This window comes from Oratosquilla oratoria, chromosome 8, assembly GCF_046742065.1.
Source record: "Oratosquilla oratoria isolate Oo_2021 chromosome 8, ASM4674206v1, whole genome shotgun sequence".
NCBI lineage: Eukaryota > Metazoa > Arthropoda > Malacostraca > Stomatopoda > Squillidae > Oratosquilla > Oratosquilla oratoria.
The window spans coordinates 515,885-540,979 of NC_134784.1; the positions used below are offsets into that span (position 1 = coordinate 515,885).

At 40.7% G+C, this 25,095-nt stretch overlaps 1 protein-coding gene across 1 annotated transcript; it reads left to right on the plus strand.

Moving 5' to 3' along the window:
* The first annotated feature begins 1,569 nt into the window (after positions 1 to 1,569).
* On the plus strand, positions 1,570 to 24,848 carry LOC143027544 (uncharacterized). The gene is made up of 9 exons (XM_076188839.1): positions 1,570 to 2,033; positions 8,000 to 8,182; positions 8,467 to 8,591; positions 10,071 to 10,168; positions 11,077 to 11,346; positions 13,928 to 14,103; positions 15,572 to 15,681; positions 16,698 to 16,938; positions 22,150 to 24,848. Exons 2-9 carry the CDS (start codon positions 8,006 to 8,008, stop codon positions 22,360 to 22,362), a joined length of 1,410 nt encoding a protein of 469 aa, XP_076044954.1. The 5' UTR covers positions 1,570 to 2,033; positions 8,000 to 8,005; the 3' UTR covers positions 22,363 to 24,848.
* The last annotated feature ends 247 nt before the right edge of the window (positions 24,849 to 25,095 follow it).

Genomic DNA, 25,095 nt, shown 5'->3' on the forward strand with positions numbered 1-25,095 from the left:
GAAGGCGCTGAGTTCCCTCCCTCACCTCTCTGGCAAGCTCCCAGGTAGACGCTTGATCTATCGTCATCATACTAAAAAGATACATTTTCACATATTCAATTGTGGATGTCGCCATTAGTAATTTACGCAATTTTCGTTTGTTTCATTCGAAATATATACAGATCGTTGTATCTGTTTTGAATTTCTAGAATTTGGAACTTTCTAATATTCGGAAGAATTGGGAATACAGAGAAAATATTTCTGATGTTGGAAGCGTTTTTGTTGTGAATTTTGAGACGTCTAGACTTTAAAAGTTTCCAACAACGAGAATTATCTACATTTCGAATTATTTATTTGTTTGCTTATTCGTTTTGTTGATTTATTCATTTAGGTATAAATAACTTAACACACTAGATCTGAAAAAGAAATACTTCAAAATGTAGCCAAAACTATATATTTTCCGTTTTTCTTTCCACAAAAATATGACGTCATGTCGCCTTGAATCACACAGGATAAGATTTGATGATTTGAGGACGACGACGACGGTGGTAATGGTGATGATGGTGATGATGATGAAGATGATGACGAAGATGGCGGTGACGATAATGACGAAGATAACTAATGATGATGATGAAGAAGATGACGATGATGATGACGAAGATAACTAATGATGATGGTGATGATGATGACGACGATGGTGGTGATGATGATGAGGATGATGATGATGATGAAGATGACGAAGATGACGAAGACAACTAATGATGATGACGATTATGATGATGATGATGAGGAGGAGGATAACTTCGAAGATGACAATGACATTGATGATGACAAAGGCACCGGATGCAAGCTCGCTTTTCAGTCTTGAAACAAAGGAGGATGGGTTCAGGCGGAGGAGAAGGGAAGAGAGGAGGAGGAGGAGGAAGAGGAAGAAATCAACCCTAACTACACCGGCAGAAGTCCTACAATGAGGCCAAGACTGAGGTGTCTTATCAATCATCTTGTCTAACTGCCAAGGATTGTGTTCATGAACGACCTTATATTCTACACCCGAGTACCCTATGGTCGCCTGGAGACTCCTTAGAGAAGTTACACATTTTTTCACTGAAGTCATTAGTTTCTCGAAATTGATGACGTCGCTGAAATATATTCTAAATGAGTGATTTTAAACCAGGGGTGAATTTCCCATCTTGCGGTTGAAAATACACGGGAGCAAAAATATCACACTCGAAAATTTATAATAAATTGTTTAATTTGTAAGATGTGGTATTAAAGGATTTCTTCCTCTATGTTGACTTTTATTTTTCTATTTTTTTTATACGAGGGGTGAATAACAGAAGGTTTGAGAATCGTTGCCTTAGAATGGTAACTAGCGAATCTTATGGTATGCAGGTTCCAACCCTTTATGGTGACGTCATGTCGCGCGCGGCAATGGAAAAGAAAACGGCGATGTGCGCAGATAGCTTGACCATCATTTGAAAGATAACAAATGACAATGTTATCTTGTCTCTGGCTGGCATTGATTAGATAGCACAGGGGGTATATTAATGGCCCCAGCAATGAAATAATGAACGTGACTGTACAGGTAGAGGCTTCAGTCGTTTTGATCTTTGCACACAACCCGACCGAGTGAACGTACATACGAACACGCACACCTACGTCATATCGACGCGTCGTGTGACTAGTTGGCGGGGGGGGGGGGGTGGGACGCTACGTCCAGTGTGCAAACAGAACAATATAAGGTCACAATAAAACCATTTCAATTTTCAATCATCTAAAAAAAGAAAAGAAATACAACGTAAAGAATAAATCATCCTAATAATTCTCGAAGAAAATAAGAAAGATAAGCTTTGACGCGGGTGTAAACATTACGTCAGAGGCTATATTGTCATGTTATCCCTACCCCCTACTCTTACCCCACCTCCTGTGTATATTAAGCGTTATCACGGCCAGGCGGCAACCACATTGTCTGACGCACAACAGGCGATAGCTCAGTCAGCCGCCAGGTCAGACAACAAGAACATCCAGTGAACAAGCTACAACAGGATAGATAAGTGAGTAGAGAAACAAGCGACTTTAAATTGGAATATATATATATATATACATATATATATATATATATACATATATATATATATATATATATAATGTATATATATAATATATTAAGTGATGCACACCAGATATTTTTCAAAAACATGGCGGAAACAAAACGATTTTTAAAAGGATTTTTACTGTAAATAATAATTAATTAATCAAGATGTAGATTGATTCAGTCAGATTATTAATCAAGCAATGCCCAAGAGTTGATTTTTTTTTTTTATGTCTACTGCCAGGAACTTTTGTGTAAAAGTTCTTTTAACTCTGTACCAAGGCATTGGTAGTCCTTGACCCTTGTCACCAGGGTGAGGTAGTTCAACAACCTTTTTCATATGTAGTTACGACTACCACAGTGCCCTATAACTACCGGGAAAGAATATATATATATATATACAATATTATATATATATATATACATATATATACACATATATATATATACAATATTATATATATATATATTTACGTATTTGATTAATGACAAATAATTCATGATTAATTACTTTGCTCATTACACAAAAATAATGATACAATGAGTCCACTGACCACTAAAATCAAAGAAGAAAGGAAAATATGTGATTTTTTTTTATTATTATTTCGTCACTCCAAACATTTTTCAAAATCATGTAAGGTTAAATTATGACGCCAAAATAAGAGGCTGCAGGATTTATACACAAACTATTAAAAAATCATACATAAACAAACAAACAAATGAACGAATGAATAAAAATAATAGGTAAAACCCACGGCATCATACAAATAGAAGTCTCTGCCGAGCCTCAAATATTTCGTTCTGGTGAAATCCAGGCAGTTCTATTTAACTAGCGAGCGAGTAACTCCTGGATTATCATTATCATTGTAATTATTATTATCATTATTCTATTATTTTTTATTATTTTTTACGTGTCCGGTAACAACGCACTAGGCGCTCTGAGCGGGTCAGTTTACTAAGACACTCAGTTTCGTGATCATGAATAAATAGATGAAGGAATACATACAGAAATGATATATATATATATATATGTGTATATATATAAATATATATATATATATATATATATATATATATATATATATATATTTACTCTTTATATATATATATATATATATATATATTTATATATATATATATATATATATATATACATATATATATATATAAACAAATGAATATGTGCTTCAGCGTTGGAGTGGTCAATGCTATTTCTAGGACACCACTGACAAAGATAAAAGAAAGAGAAAAAAGAGAGATAGAGAGAGGGGGGGGGAGAGAGAGAAGAGGGAGAAAAGAGAGGAGGAAGAGAAGAGAGAGAAGGGGAGAGGGAGAAGAATGAGAGAGGGGGAGAGAAGAAGAGAGAGGAGAGGAGAGAGAAAAGAGAGGGGAGAGGAGAGAGAAAAGAGAGAGGAGAGAGAGGAGAGAGAGGAGAGAGAGGAGAGTGAGAGAGAGAGCGAGAGAAATGCTTTATCCATTTGTCAGTCTAATCTTATCCAGCGAATCTCGGGTTCGATTCTTTCTTCTTCTCCTCTTGAACCAGATCGATAAATCCCCCTTTTCCTGAGGTTGGTCGCGCCATCTTGCCTCTGCAACTTTATTCTGGCTAAATCTGAGCGACTTTGATTCGCCATTTTCTATCGTTCCCGTTTTCTATCACGAATGTAATCGTCTGGCGACTTAACTGGTCAAGACGAGTGATTGGGGCGATACCATTTCAACGATTCCGATACGAGTCCCGATACTGGTCCAAACTTCCGATTCCGATACGAGTTCCGATATTGCTCTAAACTTCCGATTCCGATAGAGCAATGATATTTATGTTTATTTTCAGGCCCTACAGTTGGTTTGGGAAACAAATAATTTATGAGCAAATGAAATGTATTCATCTTTCATCGGAAGTTTGGAGAGCAGTATCGGGACTCGTATCGGAATCGGAATTTTGGAGCAGTATCGGGACTCGTATCGGAATCGGAAGTTTAGAGAGCAGTATCGGAACTCGTATCGGAATCGGAAGTTTAGAGAGCAGTATCGGGACTCGTATCGGAATCGGAAGTTTAGAGAGCAGTATCGGAACTCGTATCGGAATCGGAAGTTTAGAGCAGTATCGGAACTCGTATCGGAATCGGAAGTTTAGAGAGCAGTATCGGAACTCGTATCGGAATCGGAAGTTTATAGAGCAGTATCGGGACTCGTATCGGAATCGGAAGTTTGGAGTAGTATCGGAACTCGTATCGGAATCGGAAGTTTAGAGAGCAGTATCGGAACTCGTATCGGAATCGTTAAAATTTTTGGTATCACCCATCAGCTCATTGTAGTGTTAAGAAACCCCTTAAAGTGTGCCTTACACGATCAATATTATTGCGCAATATTCCGTATTGTACAATATTATTGACTGTGTAGGGGGGTTTGAAGACATCAAATATACAGGTCAAACACGCGTTTTTCTTATGTGCCATCCCTACACCGTCAATAATATTGCGCAATACGGAATTTTGCGCAATAATATTGATATTGTAGTGCCCGCTTATGGCCTGAACGGAGCTTCTATCGATCAAACACCAATCCCTCCCAAATCCGAACACTCTGTTCGGATTTGGGCGTATTTGCATACGATAACCCCATCCACTCCCCCACCGCCTTCAGTTCACAGTCCGCCAATTCATTGGTAAATTTCCAATTCTGAAGGCATAAAAGTGAACAAGGAATAAAGAGAAAATAATAAAAAGAATAAACGAATAACAATATATATATACAATTCACAGATAAATCACGTTCGGATAATGGCGAAGTCCGGTTAATTGATTTTCGGATATGAGGGGGATAAATGTACATTATTTACACACCGAGTCTCCTCGCATTAAACGATCAATGAAAAATCGTCTGACGTAGGATGTGATGGACTGAACATGCCAGATGAGCACCTATGCCATTTTATGGGAATTTTCCACAATTTGTGTCTGAGAAATTTGCTCACACGGGATGTATTTTGTGAACAAATCATACGTTGCAAATGAACTTATTTATGTGTATAATAATTCCTTTTTGTGGGAAAAAAGGTGGAAATCCAGATTTCCTTTTGGGGAATTTTGTGGTAAAAATTTCACTCATTTGTGGGACCTGGCATAGTGGCAACACTGCAGAGTAGAGCGTTTCCTGGTGATATGTGAGCGAGTAGTGTCAAAAACATCCGATAGATGGCAGCCACAGCACAGCGACCGGAAGTCGAAGGCACCATTGTATTCGCTCCTATTCATTTTAACGCTTAAAAACGAACAAACAAAAATATATAGATAAATAAACGAATTAATTAATAAATAGATAAAAAGGAATCTCACTGAGAGATGTGACCATAAATTAATTGAAATAGTACAAATTCCAACGACGAATATAAACATTGAAATAAGAAAAGTGTAAAGAAAAAAACAAAACAAAAAACAAGAGTCGCCATAGTAGAATACTTGGAGCCTTGATGGAAGTGACAAACAAACAAAGCATGTACTGCCATTTATTATTAATCTATCATTTATCTATCATTAATTAAGGAATTACTAATCAATTCCTGGAATGGTCTGCATGTCTTCTTTGCCGAGAGGAGCAAATACTTGATTGAAAAAAAAACATCACAGATAAAGGATATCGATTATTGATAAGATAGATAAGAAGAAAAAAAAACAGGTTTTGATGGTAAACGTAGACATCTGAATCTAACTCACGTTGCATTATGGGAATTAACTTTAACAGAATCACTGTGCACGCACACAGACCGTGTAGTGGTAGCGCCTAGGATTGCTAATTCAGCTGTCCCGAAGTCGGTCTCCAAACAGGGCTTAAAAAGCATCACTGTCTCTCCCTTGGGAAAGGAGTTCATAGGTGGGTGTGTGTGTGTGTGTGTGTGTGTGTGTGTGTGTGTGTGTGTGTGTGTGTGTGTGCATGTGTGTGTGCGCGCGCGTCTGTGTGTATGCGTGTGGGTGTGTGCGTCTGTGTGTATGCGTGTGTGTGTGTCTGTATGTGTGTGCGTGTGTGTGTGTGCGTGTGTGTGTACTTATGTGTATCTGTGTGTATGCGTGTGTATGTGTATCTGTGTGTGTGCGTGTATGTGTATCTGTGTGTGTGTGTGTGTGTGTGTGTGTGTGTGTGTGTGTGTGTGCGCTCGCTCGCATGTGTGCATGTGTATGTGCGTGTGTCTATTTGTGTGCGTGTGTGTGCGTGTATGTGTATGTGTGTGTGCGCGTGTGTATGCGCGCGTATGTGTGCATGTGTATGTGCGTGTGTATATGTGTGTGCGTGTCTGTGTGTATGTGTATGTGTGTGCGCGCGCGTATGTGCTTGTGGTCACCAAACTCCTTATGTCAGCAACGCGACCTGACAGCCGGCCTCTTCCTCACATCTCGAGAGAGGAACGTACTCGATGCGGGGCTCTCTCGCGGTCTCCAATGACGCTATTGTTATCACCTATTTAAAATCAACATATCTTTGTCGAGTGTGAATCAACCCCACGGCTTCACTGTTGCCTGTGTACCAAGACTTGTCATGACGGGAGCTTTCGTCAGACAAAACACGAACGATCGATCTTCTTTTGTTTTGGTCTCACGAAGTCAACACTGGTTGGGTCACATTGTGTCGTCAGTTCGAAGTTTCAAGATTCATTTGGATGAGCATCTAAGAAATGTGCTGTAATGCCTGCCTATTTCATTTTATCTGTTTAGTTATTATTTATTTGTTTATTTTTGTTCTTTATTTATTATTTACTATAAATGTTATTTTTTGTTTGTTTATTATTATTATTATTTATTTTATTCATTTATGAACTAGTTTATTTTTTTCGCATCCGACCTAGTTATGGACCAAAAGGTCCCCTGTCGGTATGCTCTTTCTTTGTAATCTGAGGACTCCACTCCCACGACCCCCACTCCCATCCCCCCCCCCCAACTACGTCCGAACGAATTAATGAGCAGTTGGTATCACTGCTCGAGGGGCAGTTGTAGTTGTTTAAGAGTGACACTTTCTCACGAGCAGGTGCCCACCAATAGCACCTACATACGTTGTATGCAATCAATGTGTTACGGATCTTTAGTGACACCTCTACGGACCAGAGCTGCGTAGTATTCTTTCAAGGTCGGGGACTGAATTTCATTCAAAGAAGAATACTGATCATGTCTAACTCTGACTATCCCTCTTTTATATTAACGTCCTTAAATCTGGACCATCTCTTCCCTTCTTGTCGCCAAGGATAGAATCGCTGGTTAGAAATGACGAAATAGAGCGCCACCTAACAAGTCCGCATCTATTCTGGCGATAGAATCTTTCACTCAGCTGAATAAAATCGCCTGGCGTCAAACAGAAAATTTGATTAAAAACAAGGACTTTTATGGTTCGATCTAATATGGGATGTTGGATGAAGCTTTTTCGCACTTCTGAACGTATCGTTCAAAATGTTTATCAGATATGATATATGTAATACACACGCGTCCGCACACACACACACACACACACACACACACACACACACACACACACACACACACACACAGATTTCGACAGGGTGACAATTCTTCATATGGGCCGTCCTGGGTTTACGATTCTTCGTCTGTATAATTTAATGACAATAAGCATAACCCTCATTCAATCTAACCTTACCAAACTTTATTCCACTGTTGATATTCGGCGTACTGGGGTGACAATTCTTCAGGTGGGATCTCATGGGGTGACGATGCCGATTCTTCATGTGTGCGTTCTGGAATAACAATTCTTCATGCGACCCCAAAGTTGAATTACCACAACTCTAACACCGTCGGTATTACGACACTAAAAAAACACAAACAAATCAAAATAAATTAACAGATAGACAAAAAAATAGAATAAAAAAATAAATCGATATTTTTGTCCAGTTATTTAATTTTCTTGTCTCCCTCCCTCGTGCCTCAGTCCAGGATGGGGCGCTACAGTGGGAAGACTTGCCGGATGCTGTCCATGCTATCCCTCACCTCCGCCTTCTTCGTGACGGAGTTAGTGGTCGGCTACGCCACCAACTCGATGGCCCTCATCGCCGACAGCTTCCACATGCTCAGCGACGTCCTCGCCCTCGTCATCGCCTTCGTCAGCATCAAGGTGGGTCTTCAAACCTCTCTCTCTCTCTCTCTCTCTCTCTGTCTCTTTTTCTGTCTCTCTTCTCTATGGGGCGGGAAGATAGGAGATAAAGAATAAAGAGGTCTTCTAAGAAGAAAGGGACGAGAAACAGAGGGAGAGTATGAAGTACACACACACACACACACACACACACACACACACACACACACACAAAAAAAAAACACGATGTTTGTGGTCGTTTACAGCACCCATTCCTCCTCCTCTCTCCTCCCCACCCTCTGACACTCTTCCTTCTCCTCCCGAAGATGTCGCCGAAGGAGTGGAGCAAGAACACTTTTGGCTGGGCTCGGGCCGAAGTCCTCGGGGCGCTCGTCAACAGCGTCTTCCTGCTGGCCCTCTGCTTCTCCATCTTCGTAGAGGCCCTCAACAGGTGAGGGAGGGCCACCTATGGCCATGGCGATAGCGGTGATGATGATGACCATGTGGTGGTGGTGATAATGACGATGATGATGATGATGATGATGATGATGATGACGATGATGATGGTGGTGGTGATGATTATGGTGGTGGTGGTGATGATGATGATGATGATGATGATAATGACGATGATGATAGCGATGGCGATTATGATGATGATGATGATGATGATGATGGTAATGACGATGATGATAGCGATAACGATAATGATAGCGATGACGATGATGATGGTGATGATGACGATGATGATGATGATTATGGTGATGACCATGATGACGATGATGATGACTATGATGATGATGGTGACTGTGATGATAATGGTGATGACCATGATGATTGGTGATGATAACCATCATCATGATGTTGATGACGATTATGATGATGATGATAATAACGATGATGACATGTGCGTGCGTGTTTATGTAAGCATTTACCTAATCCAAATACGCAGGATAAGCTAAGTTCATGGAATCACCGTATCTGTGCCTCGACGAATCCAACTTGGTCTTATGTGCGTTTTCTCTTATCATTATCCCTTTATCTATAACCCGGGGTCACCGTAATCCTTTATCTCCCAATTAACCCTCCCACTGCCTTGTACGAGCAGGGGGGCGGGTAGGGGGACTGCGGTTAACCAACTGTCTTCACGCAGTAAAGTAACAAGTTCCTTCAACACAGAGTGAGTGGGAAGTGAGAAACCCCTTTTAAATCAAAACCTTGTCAGTTGCGGGATTTTTTTTTTTTTTTTTTTTTTTTTTGGCCGATGTTGGGTCGCCTCCTCGCCCGGTCAGAGCTGTCGGGAATCAACGCGACATATCCCGCAGCGGGTCCCGGAAATCGAACTCACGACTACCTGCTCGTGAGTTCGACACAGTACCCGACCATTTCTGCGTAAGATACGTTATCAGTACCGGCACACGCCAGGAGACGCTGAACTGCACCCAATGCCGTCACCTTGTCCCTATGTACTAGGATAGCCAATTCGCGTGGATGTTAGCAGTTACAAAAATAAGCTGAGAGCCTAGACGAACGTCGTGGATGCGTCCTTTGGCAGTTGTAGCACAATAGGTAAAGGTGACGGCTTTAGTCGTAGCTAAGCGCCTCCTGGTGGGAGTTCCAAAGAATCCTTTAACTACGGTTTACCTTAGTCTGAAGAAGGGGGGAGGTCTATGAATAAAATCGCCTGGCGGCAGCAACAAAAACAACTCGGTAAAACCATTCTGAACATTTCACCCAAATAGATGAATAGATAAAATAAAGTAAATAAAATAATAACACATAGAAAATAAAATTAAAATAATTAATAAATCCATAAATACAACTAATAAACAAATAAGTAAACGAAACCGTTGCACAAAGTAAAATGTAATTATGTTATCTCGACGACGGAGTAAATGCGTGATCACTAATCTGGCAACATTCCTTCTTACAGGCTGTACGACCCGACAGGGCTGAGAAACCCGGTCCTCATCCTCATCGTGGGCTCTCTCGGCCTCCTTATTAACATTATCGGGCTCATCCTCTTTGCCAGTAAGTTAAAAAAGTGCATTTATAATGCATATATAGATACACACATGTATTTTTTGTTCAACACTGAATGGGTCCCAGTGAACAGATATATATTTCTATCAGTCACAATTCACTTTAATTCTAAGCCATAAACATCGAGATACTCGAGGAGGCCAACATGCAGAAATTGAAATGTATGTACTGTATGTATATCCAGCCACATTGGACTAACTATGAGGATGGAGGGCTTCGATAGGGAGAGGATAGCAAAGCATAAGGTTACAGTGTTCTCTTGATTTTGAACGAGGAACCACAAGTGCTGACAGATTTACTAGGCTGCGTTAGTAAGACCTAATCTGCTCTCTCTCTCTCTCTCATTTCCTCTTATTCTCTCTCGCTCTCTCTCTATTCAATTTCTTTTACAGTGTTGGCATATACACACATATATGCACCAACACGAGTGTGTGCACAGCCACAACAAGCAGAAGTTGCACCGACATGCTTACTCCTCTCTCTCTCTCTTACTGTTGCATAGCCTAACGGTTTTCCTGAAGAGAACATATGAGAGAGAGAGAGAGAGAGAGAGAGAGAGAGAGAGAGAGAGAGAGAGAGAGAGAGAGAGAGAGAATCTGGTCCATCGTGACTCAGGGGTGAATCAATTTACCATAGCATAAGAGCACACACCCTTTTGGTTCTTCTCACCCCTCACGTACCTAGTGATCATCTTCCTTTCATTCTCTCTGCCGACAGGCGATTATATTCATTTCTGGAGACATCCCCTCAAGAGTGAAGAGTTTGTTTTGGTTAACGCGATACGATTATATTCAATCCAAATGGACTCCCAGTCGATATGAATTTACATGGATCCTTCCTATACTCAGAAGGGGATTCAGAGCATCCACCTGCCACTAACCCTACCTTTCTTGCAGAACACGGACATGGACATGGTCACAGCCACGGCGGTCACGGACATAGCCACGGCGGTCACGGACACGCCCATAAGAACAAAGAACAGTTCCTCCAAAGCCAACACCAGGACCCCAAAGCCCTCAAGACTTCTTCGGCACTTGAGACTCCGCCCTCGAGGGACTGTGAGATCGGTGAAGGAAATGTAGAAGCTTCTGGGGAGTCGAAGGTGATGTCCTCTTCCCAGATGAACATGAGGGGTGTCTTCCTCCACGTCCTCTCCGATGCCATTGGTAAGGAACACTTTTCTTTTTTCCTTTGTGTATCTTATCGAGACGTAGGGCACAAGGACACAGGGCTCGAGCTTGACTTATCGGGTTAAGTTTCTCATACCTCCTTTTATCACACGTAGCCTTGAATTTATTGCCGTTGTTGGCCTGGATCATCTATCTTATTTCACAAATATAGGCGTCTGTGTGGGAAAATGTACTTCTTAAAACTTTACAAGCAATCTGTCTTATTCTTTCATCCTATCCAAGCAGATACTGTTTGTCTATTTTTCCATTTTTTTTTTCTAATTCAAATATTATAGTATTATCATATCACCTTTCCTCGCTCTTCCAATGTAGGACATCTCAATTTCTAATCTTCTCCTCGTGTCTTATCAGTTTCATGAGTCATCTCTCTTCAATCCGACATCTCAAAAATTAATATCTGTTCGGTTCCATCTGTTATTTAGAAAAAAATATATGTCCATTCTAATATACTCCCTCTAAGGTGTCCTACGTCTTCCAACTTTCATACTAATCCTTAGTATGTCGAAAGCCTTTTCCAAATCCAGATATAGACAATCTACCCAGCCGCCTCTCTCATAGAGAGCATCAACCACACTCAAACAAAAACCTAGCAGGCTGGCTGCACATGACAATCATTTTCTGAATCCAAATCGGTTAACCATGATCACTTTCTCCTTTAAGTAATTCATCTTTATTTTACAATTGTATCGCACATTTTGACCAATGTGCAAGTCAAGGACATTGGATATTGGTACCACATTGCCAAAGTTCCAGTCCGTTGGCACCTTTACATCTTCAAAGAGTATGCAATCAGCTGTTGCATTTCATCCACTTATATTTTTCTATGGTTCAACATATCATCCCTCTGCCTTGCTTTGAATATTGGTACCACATTGCCAAAGTTCAAGTCCGGTGGCACATTTCCATATTCAAAGAGTATGCAATCAGCTGTTGCATTTCATTCACTTATATTTTTCTATAGTTTAACAGATCATCCTTCTGCCTTGCTTTGAATATTGGTACCACATTGCCAAAGTTTCAGTCCAGTGACACCTTTCCCTCTTCCAAAGTACAATCTGATGTTGTATCTTATCTACTAAAAGTTATATACATTCCTTCAGGCTCCAACCTCCCAAGGCCTTTCTCAGTTCCAGATTCCAGACAAGTTTAATCACCTCACAGACTTCCATTTTTATGTTGCTCAACACGTTTTTTATTCATTTTTTTCTATCTGAAAACCTTCTTTCTTGGTAAATAGTGATTGGAACTTTTTCTTATTATCTCATCTTGCTCTCTTGCATCTCCATATAATATCTCTTGAACTTTCAACTTTGATATTGTTTCTCTGTGTTTCATCTTAACACTCATTAATCTGCAGAACAACTTATGTTCATTTTACATTTTTCATTTAAATCGTTTACTTTCTTTTTTCTTCGTTCTTTTCTTGTCGGCTCAAGTTCCCCTTTTCATCCTACCACGATAATACAATTATGTTTGTCTGCTACCCTTCCCATAAACAAACATTCCTCTTCCTCTAATTTTTAATTTCAACTTTTTTTCTTATTTGGAATTTTTCCTCCTCCTACCATTAACCAAACTGTCCTTGTTTGATCTCTGATTTTTCTTAATTCTTTTTACAAAACGCCCTTCAATTTATGTCTTCCTTCAAACATCTTTCAACTTTTCAAAATCTTTCTTATATGTTTCTTTTAATTTTGTGATATCACAGTTGTTCGTGCGCATTTATGTGTGTATGTGTGTGCGTGTGTGTGTGTGTGTGTGTGTGTGTGTGTCTTGTTGCACATGTTCTGCAACCATCTCACGCACCGTGTACATGTGTTTTATGACGTCATCGATAAGACAAGTTCGTCCCTGCACGTGATCTATGACGTCACTGATAAGCTCATTGTGACGTCATCGACGGGGTTGGTGCAATCGAGAGGAGAACTTCTGAAGGGGTCAGTGTACCTGACATCTAATAAACAGGACTCGCAGTAATGGGTATAAACTGGACAAATTTAGATTTATGAAGGAAATAGGCAAGAACTGGTTTACTAATAGGGTGGTCGATGAATGGAATAAACTTAGAAACCATGTAGTAAGCGCTGAAACTACCAGTTGTTTTAAAAAACGATTAGACAACTTTATGGATGGGGACGACAGGTGGTGATGGATACGGAGCTGCCTAGTGTAGGCCTTATGGTCTCTTGCAGTCTCCTTTATTCTTGTGTTCTTATAAGACAAAATTAGAAAATAAATATAAAATTTTAATAATACATACATATACCAAAGGCTTTTTCCCCCCTATAATTGAGGTAGCCAAAAAACAAAGGCATAAAAACCACTCCCACCCATTCCATCCCTATCATACTCCACTCCCCTCCACCCTCTTATCTTGGCACCTCCTGGATGACGGGTCATCTCTGCATCTTGACCACTGCCCTGGGTCAGAAGCAGTGTCACAAGACAGCATGATAACGATAATAATAACGATAATGATATGATAATAATAACAATATCAATAATAATAATAAAAATGATGATGATGATGATGATGGTAATGATATTCTGTTTTCAGGATCGATCATCGTGATCATAAGCGCCCTGATCGTTATGTTCACGAACTGGGAATACTCTATTTACATCGACCCCGTTCTCTCCCTCTGCCTCGTCCTTCTGATCACATTCACCACGTGGCCCCTCCTCAGAGACTCAGCCCTGGTCCTCCTCCAGACGGTCCCTACGCACATCAAGGTGAGCCTTCGAGGTTAACCTAAAAAATGAGGATTATTTTTCATTACGGGGTTTATGTCCCGACCGATCCTTGCAAGGGGAGGTTTGTGGGTCTGTAGGGTTCTGTTTGCCGTCAGGTGATTTTATTCAGTTGAAGAAAATCTGTCAGGGTGTATGGTCATTCTTTGGCTACCCTAAGGTCACCCCCACCCACAAAGAAATAATAATAATAAAAAAATAATAAAAAAAAAGTAAATAAATATGATAACAAAATAATAATAAAATGGAAATAAACAAATAAAGATCAAATAAATTTATAAATAGATACAGATAAAAATAAATAAACAATTAGATAAATAAATAAATATATAAATTTCTTTGGACTTGGTTTTCCGGCTTTAGTACTTAATTAATCTGGCTGCCGTCAGGCGATTTTATTCAATTAAAGGACCCCCTACGAGATTTCTGTGACGTCAGAGTATACTAAATGACGTCATAAGCAGCAAATCTCACACTAACGCGAGTTCCATTTTCTAAATAATCGATAAAGTATATATTCTAAAATCTATATTTATTTCATTTCTTTAAGTGATCCTATCGATTTTCATTTTCTTTAAAACTGATTCAACAAATCTGAAACGTGTTCATATAAAAATAAATATACAAAAATATCTGAGGAAGATTTTATCATAAGACTATTGGACATAAGTTCAAAAAACGCGATTTTGATTGAATAAAATAGACCTAATTACCTCACGAGATTAACAATGGTGATCTAATCGAGGTGAAGACAAGGTCATCATATTAAGACAACAGGGCAAGACTCGTACTAATGGACTTAAATTGGACAATTTTAGGTTTAAGAAGGAAATAGGCAAGAACTGGTTTACTAATAGGGTCATCAACGAATGGAATAGACTTAGTAACCATTTAACCCATTGAACTCCGATGACAAGATGTCTTGTCATTTGGTCAAATAAAACAAAAAATCATAAAACACCAAAATGTTTGATCAAACACCAGAAAAATATGACGTCAGTCCTCGCTGCGAGCGAAGCGAGCGAGGACTGACGTCATATTTTTCTGGTGTTTGATCAAACATTTTGGTGTTTTATGATTTTTTGTTTTATTTGACCAAATGACAAGACATCTTGTCATCGGAGTTGAATGGGTTAACGAATGGAATAGACTTAGTAACCATTTAATTAGCGCTGAAACAACGGGTATACAAGTTGATATAACTTTATGGATGGGGGTAATAGATGGTAAGGGACATGACACTGCAAAGTATAGGCCTTATGGTCCTTGCAATCTCCCCCATTCTTATGTTCTACACCTCCCCCTCGACCTCACGAGGTCAACTTTTACCTCCTCCTCGAGTAAGGACGACCTTCCCTCACGCTCCCCCTTGACCTTAGGTCAATCTACATATCCTCCTTGAAAGCCCATGACGTCACTCCTTGACCTTAAGTGACCTCGTCCTCCGTAGGTGGACGGGTTGGCGGAGCAGCTGCGTCGTGTGGAGGGCGTGGCAGCTGTCCACGAATTCCACGTGTGGCAGCTGGCTGGTGACAGGATCATCGCTTCAGCGCACATCAGGTAAGGAAGCTGTCACAATAAATAAATAAATAAATAAATGAATAAATAAATAAAATAAATGAAATAAATAATAAATAGATTAAATAAATAATAGATAAATAAATTAATCAAATAAAAAACTAATCAAATAGATAAATAAAATAAATAAATGAATAAATAAAATAAATAAATTAATAAATTAGATCAATAAATCAAATAAACAGATAAATAAAGAATAAAATAAACGAATAAATGAATAAGTAAATAGATAAATAGATAAAAAAGTGACGGGGTGGCGTCACACTAGGCTAGTATGCTACTTCCTTTCGCTATTTCGTTTGAGTACAAACGAATTTGGCTATAATATTCTAGATTTACGTAATAACATCTCAATAATATGTCTAACATTCGTATTCTAGGTTTAACTTCTCTCAGTTCGTCATTTAGGCTTCTCATTATATGACTTATCAATAATTTGACTTTTGGAAAAAAAAAAAAAAATCGTAACCAAAGTCGTTTCCACTCGAACGAAAAAACAAAAAGCAAGTAGCATGCTAGCGAGAAATGCGTAGTGTGACGCCACCTTTACTTGGTTGCTTCATCTGATTCGGTTGGACAAACCTGGGTTTTGCAATGTTACGCAAAGTTAGGGCTGAATTGGATAAGATATGTTGGATCAGGCAAAGTCTACACATTTAGAATAAATTTGACGAAATTTGTATGAGGAAGAGGGGAGGAGGAGCAGGAAGAGAAAGAGGAAGAGAAGTAGGATAAGGAAGAGAGGAAGGAGGAGGAGAAGGAGGAAAAGGAGGTGGAAGAGGAGAAGGAAGAGAGGAAGGAGGAGGAAGAGGGGAAGTAGGGGGAGGAGGAGAGGTAGAGGGAAGAAGAGGAGGAAGAAGAAGAGAAGGAGGAAGAGGAGTAGGAGGAGTCAAGGAAGAAGGAAGAGGAGGAAGAGTAGGAGGACGGTAACATTGCCCTGAGCCAGCCAGCCAAGCAACCCACCCACTAACCTCATCCTCCTTCGTCGTTCGTGTCAGGTTCCGCAGCCGCCGTGCCTACATGACCATCGCGGAGGAGATCAAGACGATGTTCCACCAGGAGGGCATCCACTCCACCACCATCCAGCCCGAGTTCGATGACGAACGCCCTTGGGAGAACGGCGGCGAAGAATCGCCCCTTCTGAAGGAGGTCCCACCGGCAGACAGCTGCATCCTTGACTGCCCCTCCAGCGAGAGGAAGCTCTGCGCCGTCAACACCTGCTGCGGCGTGCCGAAGAAGGTAAGAGATATGGTGTCGTAGGGATGCGATGTCGTAGAGATACGATGTCGTGGAGATGTGATGTCGTAGAGATAGGTTGTTTTTGAGATACTATGACGCCGAGATACGTTGTCGTAGAGATACGATGTCGTAGACATAGGTTGTTTTCGAGATAATATGCCGTAGAGATACAATGCCGTAGATATAGGTTGTTTTTGAGATACTATGCCGTAGAGATACGATGTGGTGGAGATACGATGTCGTACAGATATGATGTCGTGAAGGTACGATATCGTACAGACACGATGCTGTGGAGATACAATATCGTAGAGGTACGATGTCGTGCAAGTACGATGCCGTAGAGACACGATGTTGTAGGGGTACGATGTCGAAGAATCACGATATTGTAAATATACGATGTCCTAGGGTTTCAATGTCAAGATACGATGTAGCCATCCAAGTTCCAAGGAATCCCCCCACCCCTCCCCCCGACCTATAGTGTGGGGGAGTTACACAGCCTCTCCCTCCCCTATATTAAAAAAAAAAAAAAAAAAAAAAAAAAAAAAAAAAATCGATGAGCAGACGATTTGATTAAACACTAAGGCTCATCTATACAATGTGCCACGGAATCTTTAGTGTTGGGGGGGTAGAGGGGGGAGATATCAACACCCTCCCCTCTTCCCTAACGGGTGGTACTTTCCCTTTTATTCTTGATGCCGCCAGGTGATTCTATTCATGACCATGGCAACCCTTTGTAGGCGGTGGCAAAAAAAAAAAAAAAAAAAAAAAAAAGAGGTCTTCTCTTCCTCTCCTCGTTCTCCACCACAACTTCCTCCATCGCCCCACGTGCGGTCATAAGGACGCACCCACAGGAATCCTCAGAAAGAGAGAAAGAGAGAGAGAGAGGGAAATAGAGAGAGAGAGAGAGAGAGAGAGAGAGAGAGAGAGAGAGAGAGAGAGAGAGAGAGAGAGAGAGAGAGGTGGTGTCACAAACGTCCTGCAAGAGGCAGTTTGTCAAAAATTCCTAGTATTGGTATACATGTGTGTGTGTGTGTGTGTGTGTATTCACTTGGTCTTTGGATCACGTGTTGGACTCGTGATCGACAGCTATTTCCCTCCTGGAAGAGAGCTCAGAGCTCGTAGGTCCGATCTATGGGTAATGCTATGACCTTACACACACACACACACCCAACTCCCCGCCCACGAGAGTCAGAGTAACGACCCGAAACGCAGCGGTACCGAAATAATTTCGGCCCTGGGCAGGATTCGAACCAAGTACTACGGGCACCACCATGCTAGTTCAGCGCTCTACCAACTGCGCCACCGTGTGTATGTGTGTGTGTGTGTGTGTGTGTGTGTGTGTGCGCGCGATTCTGTATGTGCGTGTGTGTGTCTGTACGTGTGTTTGCATGTGTGTCTGTGTGCGCATGCACAGTTGGAGATATATATTCACCTGGCACCCTGAAAATCTCTCTCTCTCTCTCTCTCCGTCTGTCTCCTCTTGTCCTCGTTAAGGCAGATTAATTAGCCATAAACTAGATGGCCCCTCCTGCTCGTGTCATGGGTGGCCAATCAACGAACAAGAAAAAAAAAAACTGAAAAAAAAAAAAAATTAAAAACCAATACAAAGGCCCTCCCTGCCCCAAGTCGAACTCCTCAATCAGACAAAAGACAAATTGACTCTCCTGTGAGGACGCACACACACACACACACACACACACACACACACACACACACACACACACACACACAGGTATACACCCGACTGTTTAGTCTCACGAACTACCCTCGTTTAGGGCTAAGTACGGCGCTTTACGAAAGCAATTCGGTTCTGGAGAATTGGGGGAGCCTTGCTCAAGTCAAGACGCCATCCAATATGTTGGTCTGCTTTCGAGGCCAGATGACTTTATTCGCCTGATGGTGGTGGCTGGGGCTGGGGGGCTGGGGGGCTGTGGCTGGTGGGGGGCTGTGGCTGGTGATCTCGTCATCTTAGAAAGTAGTCAACTAAAGTGGTTCTCAGCCTTTTCCAACTCCTTTACTTCGTTTTCGTGATTCATCAATATTCGTCTAGCTCCCCCTTCATTTTCGCCCCCAAATCCCACCCCGTCAAATCGGAAAAAAACAAAACAAATAAAGTAAATATATAAATAAATAAATAAATAAAAAATCATAATAACAGTAATAAGGTATGGATGAAAAAAAATATGGCTTTATTAAAAAGTTGACAATTATAATTATCTAAAATTTCTTAGATTTATATATACATACATATATATATATATATATATATGTATATATACATATATATACATATATATATATATCTATTATATACATATATATATACATATATATATATATGTATATATACATACATGTATATACATATATATATATATATACAATGTATATATATATATATATATATATATATATATATATTAGTAAAGGGGGGGAGCAGGTTCTCAGTAATACACGTGGAGTTAAAAACGACAGCATTGTTGTAGTTGTTCAGTCTTTTCTTCGTATTCTCGATTTTCCTGATAAGAGATTTTCCATTGACTGGGTGGATTGAAACTAGGTCTCTATATTCTTCCATTTGTTCTTATTTGATATCAACGTTTCGTCTTAAATAAGACTGAACAACTACAATTATTTAAGACGAAACGTTGATATCAAATAAGAACAAATGGAAGAATATAGAGACCTAGTTTCAATCCACCCAGTCAATGGAAAATCTCTTATCAGGAAAATCGAGAATACGAAGAAAAGACTGAACAACTACATCAGTTATATCTTGATAATGTCTTATTTAAGACGAAACGTTGATATCAAATAGGAACAAATGGAAGAATATAGAGACATAGTTTCAATCCACCCAGTCAATGGAAAATCTCTTATCAGGAAAATCGAGAATACGAAGAAAAGACTGAACAACTACAACAATGCTGTCGTTTTTAACTCCACGTATATATATATATATATACATATTATATATATATATATACATGTATATATTATATATATATATATATATACATGTATATTATATATATATATATATATACATGTATATATATATATTCATATATGTATATATATCTATATATATACATGTATATATATATATATATATATCTATATATTATATATATATATATTATATATATATATATATATATATATATTCAAAGGATTACAAATGCGGAGCATGGCGATAGGAGGCCTTTTAGTCCGTAACAGGGTCGGATGCGAAAATAATTATAATAATGGTAAAGAAATAAAATAATATAATAATATAAATAATAATAAAGTATATACATACGAATGGTAGGGTGGTGAGTTTAAACGCTAAGAATCTGTTGAAGTTTTACTACTGACGTTTCGTCCAACTAGGACTTCTTCAGAGTGTACACAAATAAGACAATGACAACTTATATATTCACACAGCTCACCCCGTTCCTCCCCAGTCAATGCTGTTGTCATCTCGATTCTGTCTGGGCTCATGGATAATTAGGCTGCTTGCTACCCTCGCCAACTTGACAAAACGGTCCCGATGATTGCTACATGGGAGTGTAGCAATCATATACATATATTCAGATTCCTCATATTACATAGAAATGTATACTTTGTAATAACAGGTCATGCCCCCCACCCCCACCCCCCGTAATTTCTTGTCATGGCTTCCTTGGGGGACTCCCATGGCGCCTAAGTTAAGAACCAATGAATTAACTGTTACTAATCACTCTCACGTGACCTCGTTTGACGCGAGAGGGTCATTGGACAGATACATATGGCTGGCTCCACTGATGAGTATTACATTGGTTAGCGTCATGTCCGATGTTGGAACAAAACGAATTAGAATTACACAATGAAAGAAATTAGCGTTAAAATAATTCAGTCAGTTAATAAGAAATAAGGACAATAGAAATAAAAGTGAAGATAAAAAAATATATAAATAATTGAATAGATAAATAAAACAAGAGATATCTAGTAGTTTTTTACCACCGCCAATCACCAATACCAACATCCACCACCACCACTACAAAAGAGAGAGAGGGAGAGAGAGAGAGAGAGAGAGAGAGGAAAGAAGAGAGAGAGGGAGAGAGACACCGAGACAGAGAAAGAGGGGGGAAGGGAGGAGGGAGAGGGAGAGAGATAGATAGATAGAGAGAGAGAGAACGCAGCCACCAGCCCCCAACGGTTAGCAATGCCAAGCGTTCCCAATTCCTTAAATCTTCCTGTCGGTAGATGGGCGTGCCCCAAAGCCCCCAAGGCGGCACTTAACGCCCTTCTCTCGAGCCTTCTCACCCTCCGCCTCTCTGCCCGGAGACACAATCCTCCACGCCCACGCGTAGGGGTGTGGGCGTCGTTCAAGAGTCGTTCCCTGAGGCGTAGGTTCATCTTCCTAAGTCTGGTGTTGGTAGCGGTGAAATTTGGCATCGTTGCTATTGTTTACATCGGGTATTGTCAGTGGCGAAATAGTGAAATTTGGCAACGCTATAATTGTTCATCCTGGGTACCGTTAGCAACAAAATAGTTAAATCTGGCAACACTAATTGTTCATATCAAGTATTTCTAGTGGTGGAATGATGAAAATTGTCAACGCTGTGGTTGTTTACATCGGGTATTAATCGTGGGGGAATGATGAAATCTGGCACACCGTAAATGGTTCCTCCTGATGAAGTGAAGACGGTACGACTTCCTGTTTATGAAGAAAATTGACGACCTTTTTCTTGATCCAACCCATAAGCCCCATCTTGCTCATCTCCTTCCTCACCCAGTAGTATTATTTTTATTTAATTTCTAATGGATGACCCGTCATCCAGGAGGAGCCAAGAAAAGAGGGAGAGAGGGGGGTGGATGGGGGTGGAGTGTGTGGGGGTGGAGTGTGTGGGGGGAAAGCCTTCGGTATATGTATATATAAACTTTAATCCCTTTCGTCCTGGGTGACAGGTTTTCTTTTCATCTGCCTGCTGAAAAAAACAAAAAACAATAGGGTATCCCTTGGAAATGATAGGAATCTCCTGGCGACAGAAAATCCACCTGGCACCTGGTGCGAATGGTGTCAACTTGGCTTACCGACCCCATTTTCTGTGTATAAACAATATATTTCACTCTAATGTCACACTTACCCACACAGCCCACTACCACCTGCATTACCTATGCATGGAGGCGACTGTACATTCACCGTTTATAGTGACACGTTCTCCCTTTTCTCACCTCCTACAGAAGTCCTCGAACTCTCCGCCGGTGTCCTTCGCCTACGACAACGCCGTGGCCCTCGAAGAGGCGGCCGCCGAGGAAAGAGGATCTCCCAAGGGCACAGCTCCTTCCACGGTCAGCTGCTGCTCTCCCGACAGAGGGACTCAAGCCGAGAATTCTTCGAAAGGGAGCAGGAAGAACAGTGCGGGGCATTCTTCCATATACGACGTCAGACTGTAAACATCATCTATGCCCGTGCGTTTCCCGTTAATGCTGTTGTGGTGTAATTCGTCGCAGGGTGGACGTGTGTCCCGTGCGACTGAATGTGCGGGAGGTTCTCCTGGTTGACCCTGTTTGAGAATACTCCATCACCACCACCATCACCATCATCATCGTCATCATTATCATCATTATCAACTGGGAGCATACTCCGGAAGATAGCGGTGTCACTTCACTCACGCGCCATCGCCAGTCCCCCACGGTTTCTCCGAGCAAGCTCCCATGCAGATACCCTTCTCATTCCAAACAACTCTTGGCAGGTTCGGTCCACTTGTCCTAGTCATGTCTCCTTCATCGAGGGTCGTCCCTTGTAAATAAAATGCAAGGGTAGAATGACCTATGTCATCCTGTAAGCTTCCAAAAGGCCTGGTTCTTGGTCTTGATCCGGAAGACCTGGAGTCCAAGCGATCTCGCCTCCATGATCATTTACTCAAGTGATGCGACCAAGACTTCCAACGACTCCGCAAGGAGAGTATCATCAGCAAAGACAAGGTCACTGACCTCTGAGTTGCAAATGGATGCCCCACGATAACATTGATAGAAAACTGTCCAACGCCCAGTCTAAGCAAGTGTTAAGAAGTTTTAGGGCAACGACGCACCTTTGCCTCACTCCTGAACTAACAAGGAAGAAGCCGTAGACGCCTCTTCCATACTTCATAATACTCTCTGTCCAAGAGTATAAGCCAGGCATCATGTCAATAATCCTCGCAGAAATCCCAAGGATCCGCAGATCTCTCGACATATTGGGCCAAATGCCTTCTTGAAAACAATAAAATTCAGGATTAGTTGGTGTGTTCTGGTTCTAGTCATGGGAGCCTATACATACTTCACAGCCAACTCTGTCGGTGCCAGTAACTGCAATGTAGTCGCCAAAAACAGCTTAGTCCCGTGGCGAGCACTGGTCGACTATACTGTATAGTCAAGCCTGATATAGAACAATTCTTCAAGTTTATATGCCTCGGAAGAATACATACTACAGCAATACAGATGAAGCTCAAAATATGCTTCAATCTCACCACCATCATATTCTCATCGACCAGAGAAATATCTACAAAGGTGTACTGCAGTCGACTAGCTATGTCTACAGCTACTTTCACGTTCTGGGCTTCATCGATACAGCACCGACCATTAGTAGGTGTAGCCCTCATTAACGATCTCACCACCACTGCCTGGTCTCCTCACCTCTGAGAGAACCAATATATCCATTCCAAGCCTCTTGAGCGCCGCCGATAAGAAGCCTGGGAGAGGAAATGCTCCAGAAGACCACACGGAGAGTCTGCTGAAGGTTCTCCCCGGACTCTGATCTCATTCGAAAGACACCATGAGCGTCATGTACAGATGTCATAGACATAGTTTAAGATCTCGTCCACCCCCGGTCCCAGCCACTGCCAGAGGAGGTGTGACTAGGTTTTGGATATTTATCTTTAATCTAGAAGTCTCTTCCGTTCGTGGGAGAGTATATACACCCACCATCTTGACACTGGGAGCGACGGGGAAATAGCTGTGGAAAACAAGTATCCAGACACAAAAAGTATCGTTACGGGTACGTGAAACGTACCTCCATACGAGCACTGCGACCACTTGTACAAGTTAGGTCCTTAACAAATTGTTTAGAACAGAAGTAAAGAAACTTTTTTGAGTCGAAGTACTCGCTCATACCTCAGGTGTGCTTGTACCTCTTTACTCAACAATTGAATAGCAAGAACCACTGCGTGCTATGGAGCTATCCCCTTTTACATATGCTTATGATATTAGATACTTTAAACTTTGAAGACCTCTGTGTACCGAATGATCGCTCAAACGACTGGGCAGATCCAGGTTCGAATCCTGACGCTTCCTTGACCCCAGGTAGCTGGTTCCAGTTCTCAGGACTACGAAATGGTCCATAGGACTCGATCACCTTCAATTCTGTTACTTCGCGGCGGACCAATAAATGTTGTCATTCATCGGAGAGGCGTGCCCTTCATATCACACGCCACTCAAATATGTATTGTCAAAGTAGTGAAAGATGCGTTATTTTATACCAGACCTAACTCCAATAAGTAATGTCACAGACCTGAATCAATTGTCTATTACATTAAAATTCGATTCCAATAAGTGTTGTCAAAACTCGGAGAGACGTGCTCAGCGACATTAAAAAATAGCTACGCTAAGTGTTGTCACAAAGCCAGGTGAAGGGTACTTTTTATAACACACGCCACAACAAGTGTTGTCAGAGGCGTGCCATCCACGTAAGAGGCCCAGTGCCACAGAGTGCCAGTGAGTGCCAAAGCGTGCCTACCGAAGTTGTGTTCTGACATTCCTGTAAATAGTTTATGTCATTGAATAATTTATTCTTCTCTTCCCTTTGAACTGGTGTTGTGGACGGGAGAGGCTCTCTCGACGATGCTAGATTTTGTTAAGGATGATTTTTTTTTACATGTTTATGCAATAAAATTTTGAACAAACATGTGATGTTTCAAAACGCCTCAAAATGTCAGTACAATGATATTACGCACACACACGCGCGTACACACACATTCACATACATATGTATATATGCATATATATATATATATATATATATATATATATATCAATTGCTTTTCTAAACAAAGCTACTAGAATTAATATAAATCTATTTCATTCTATGTTATCATCATTTATCATATATAATAAAATTTATCAGAAGAAATTAAGAATATATAACTATGA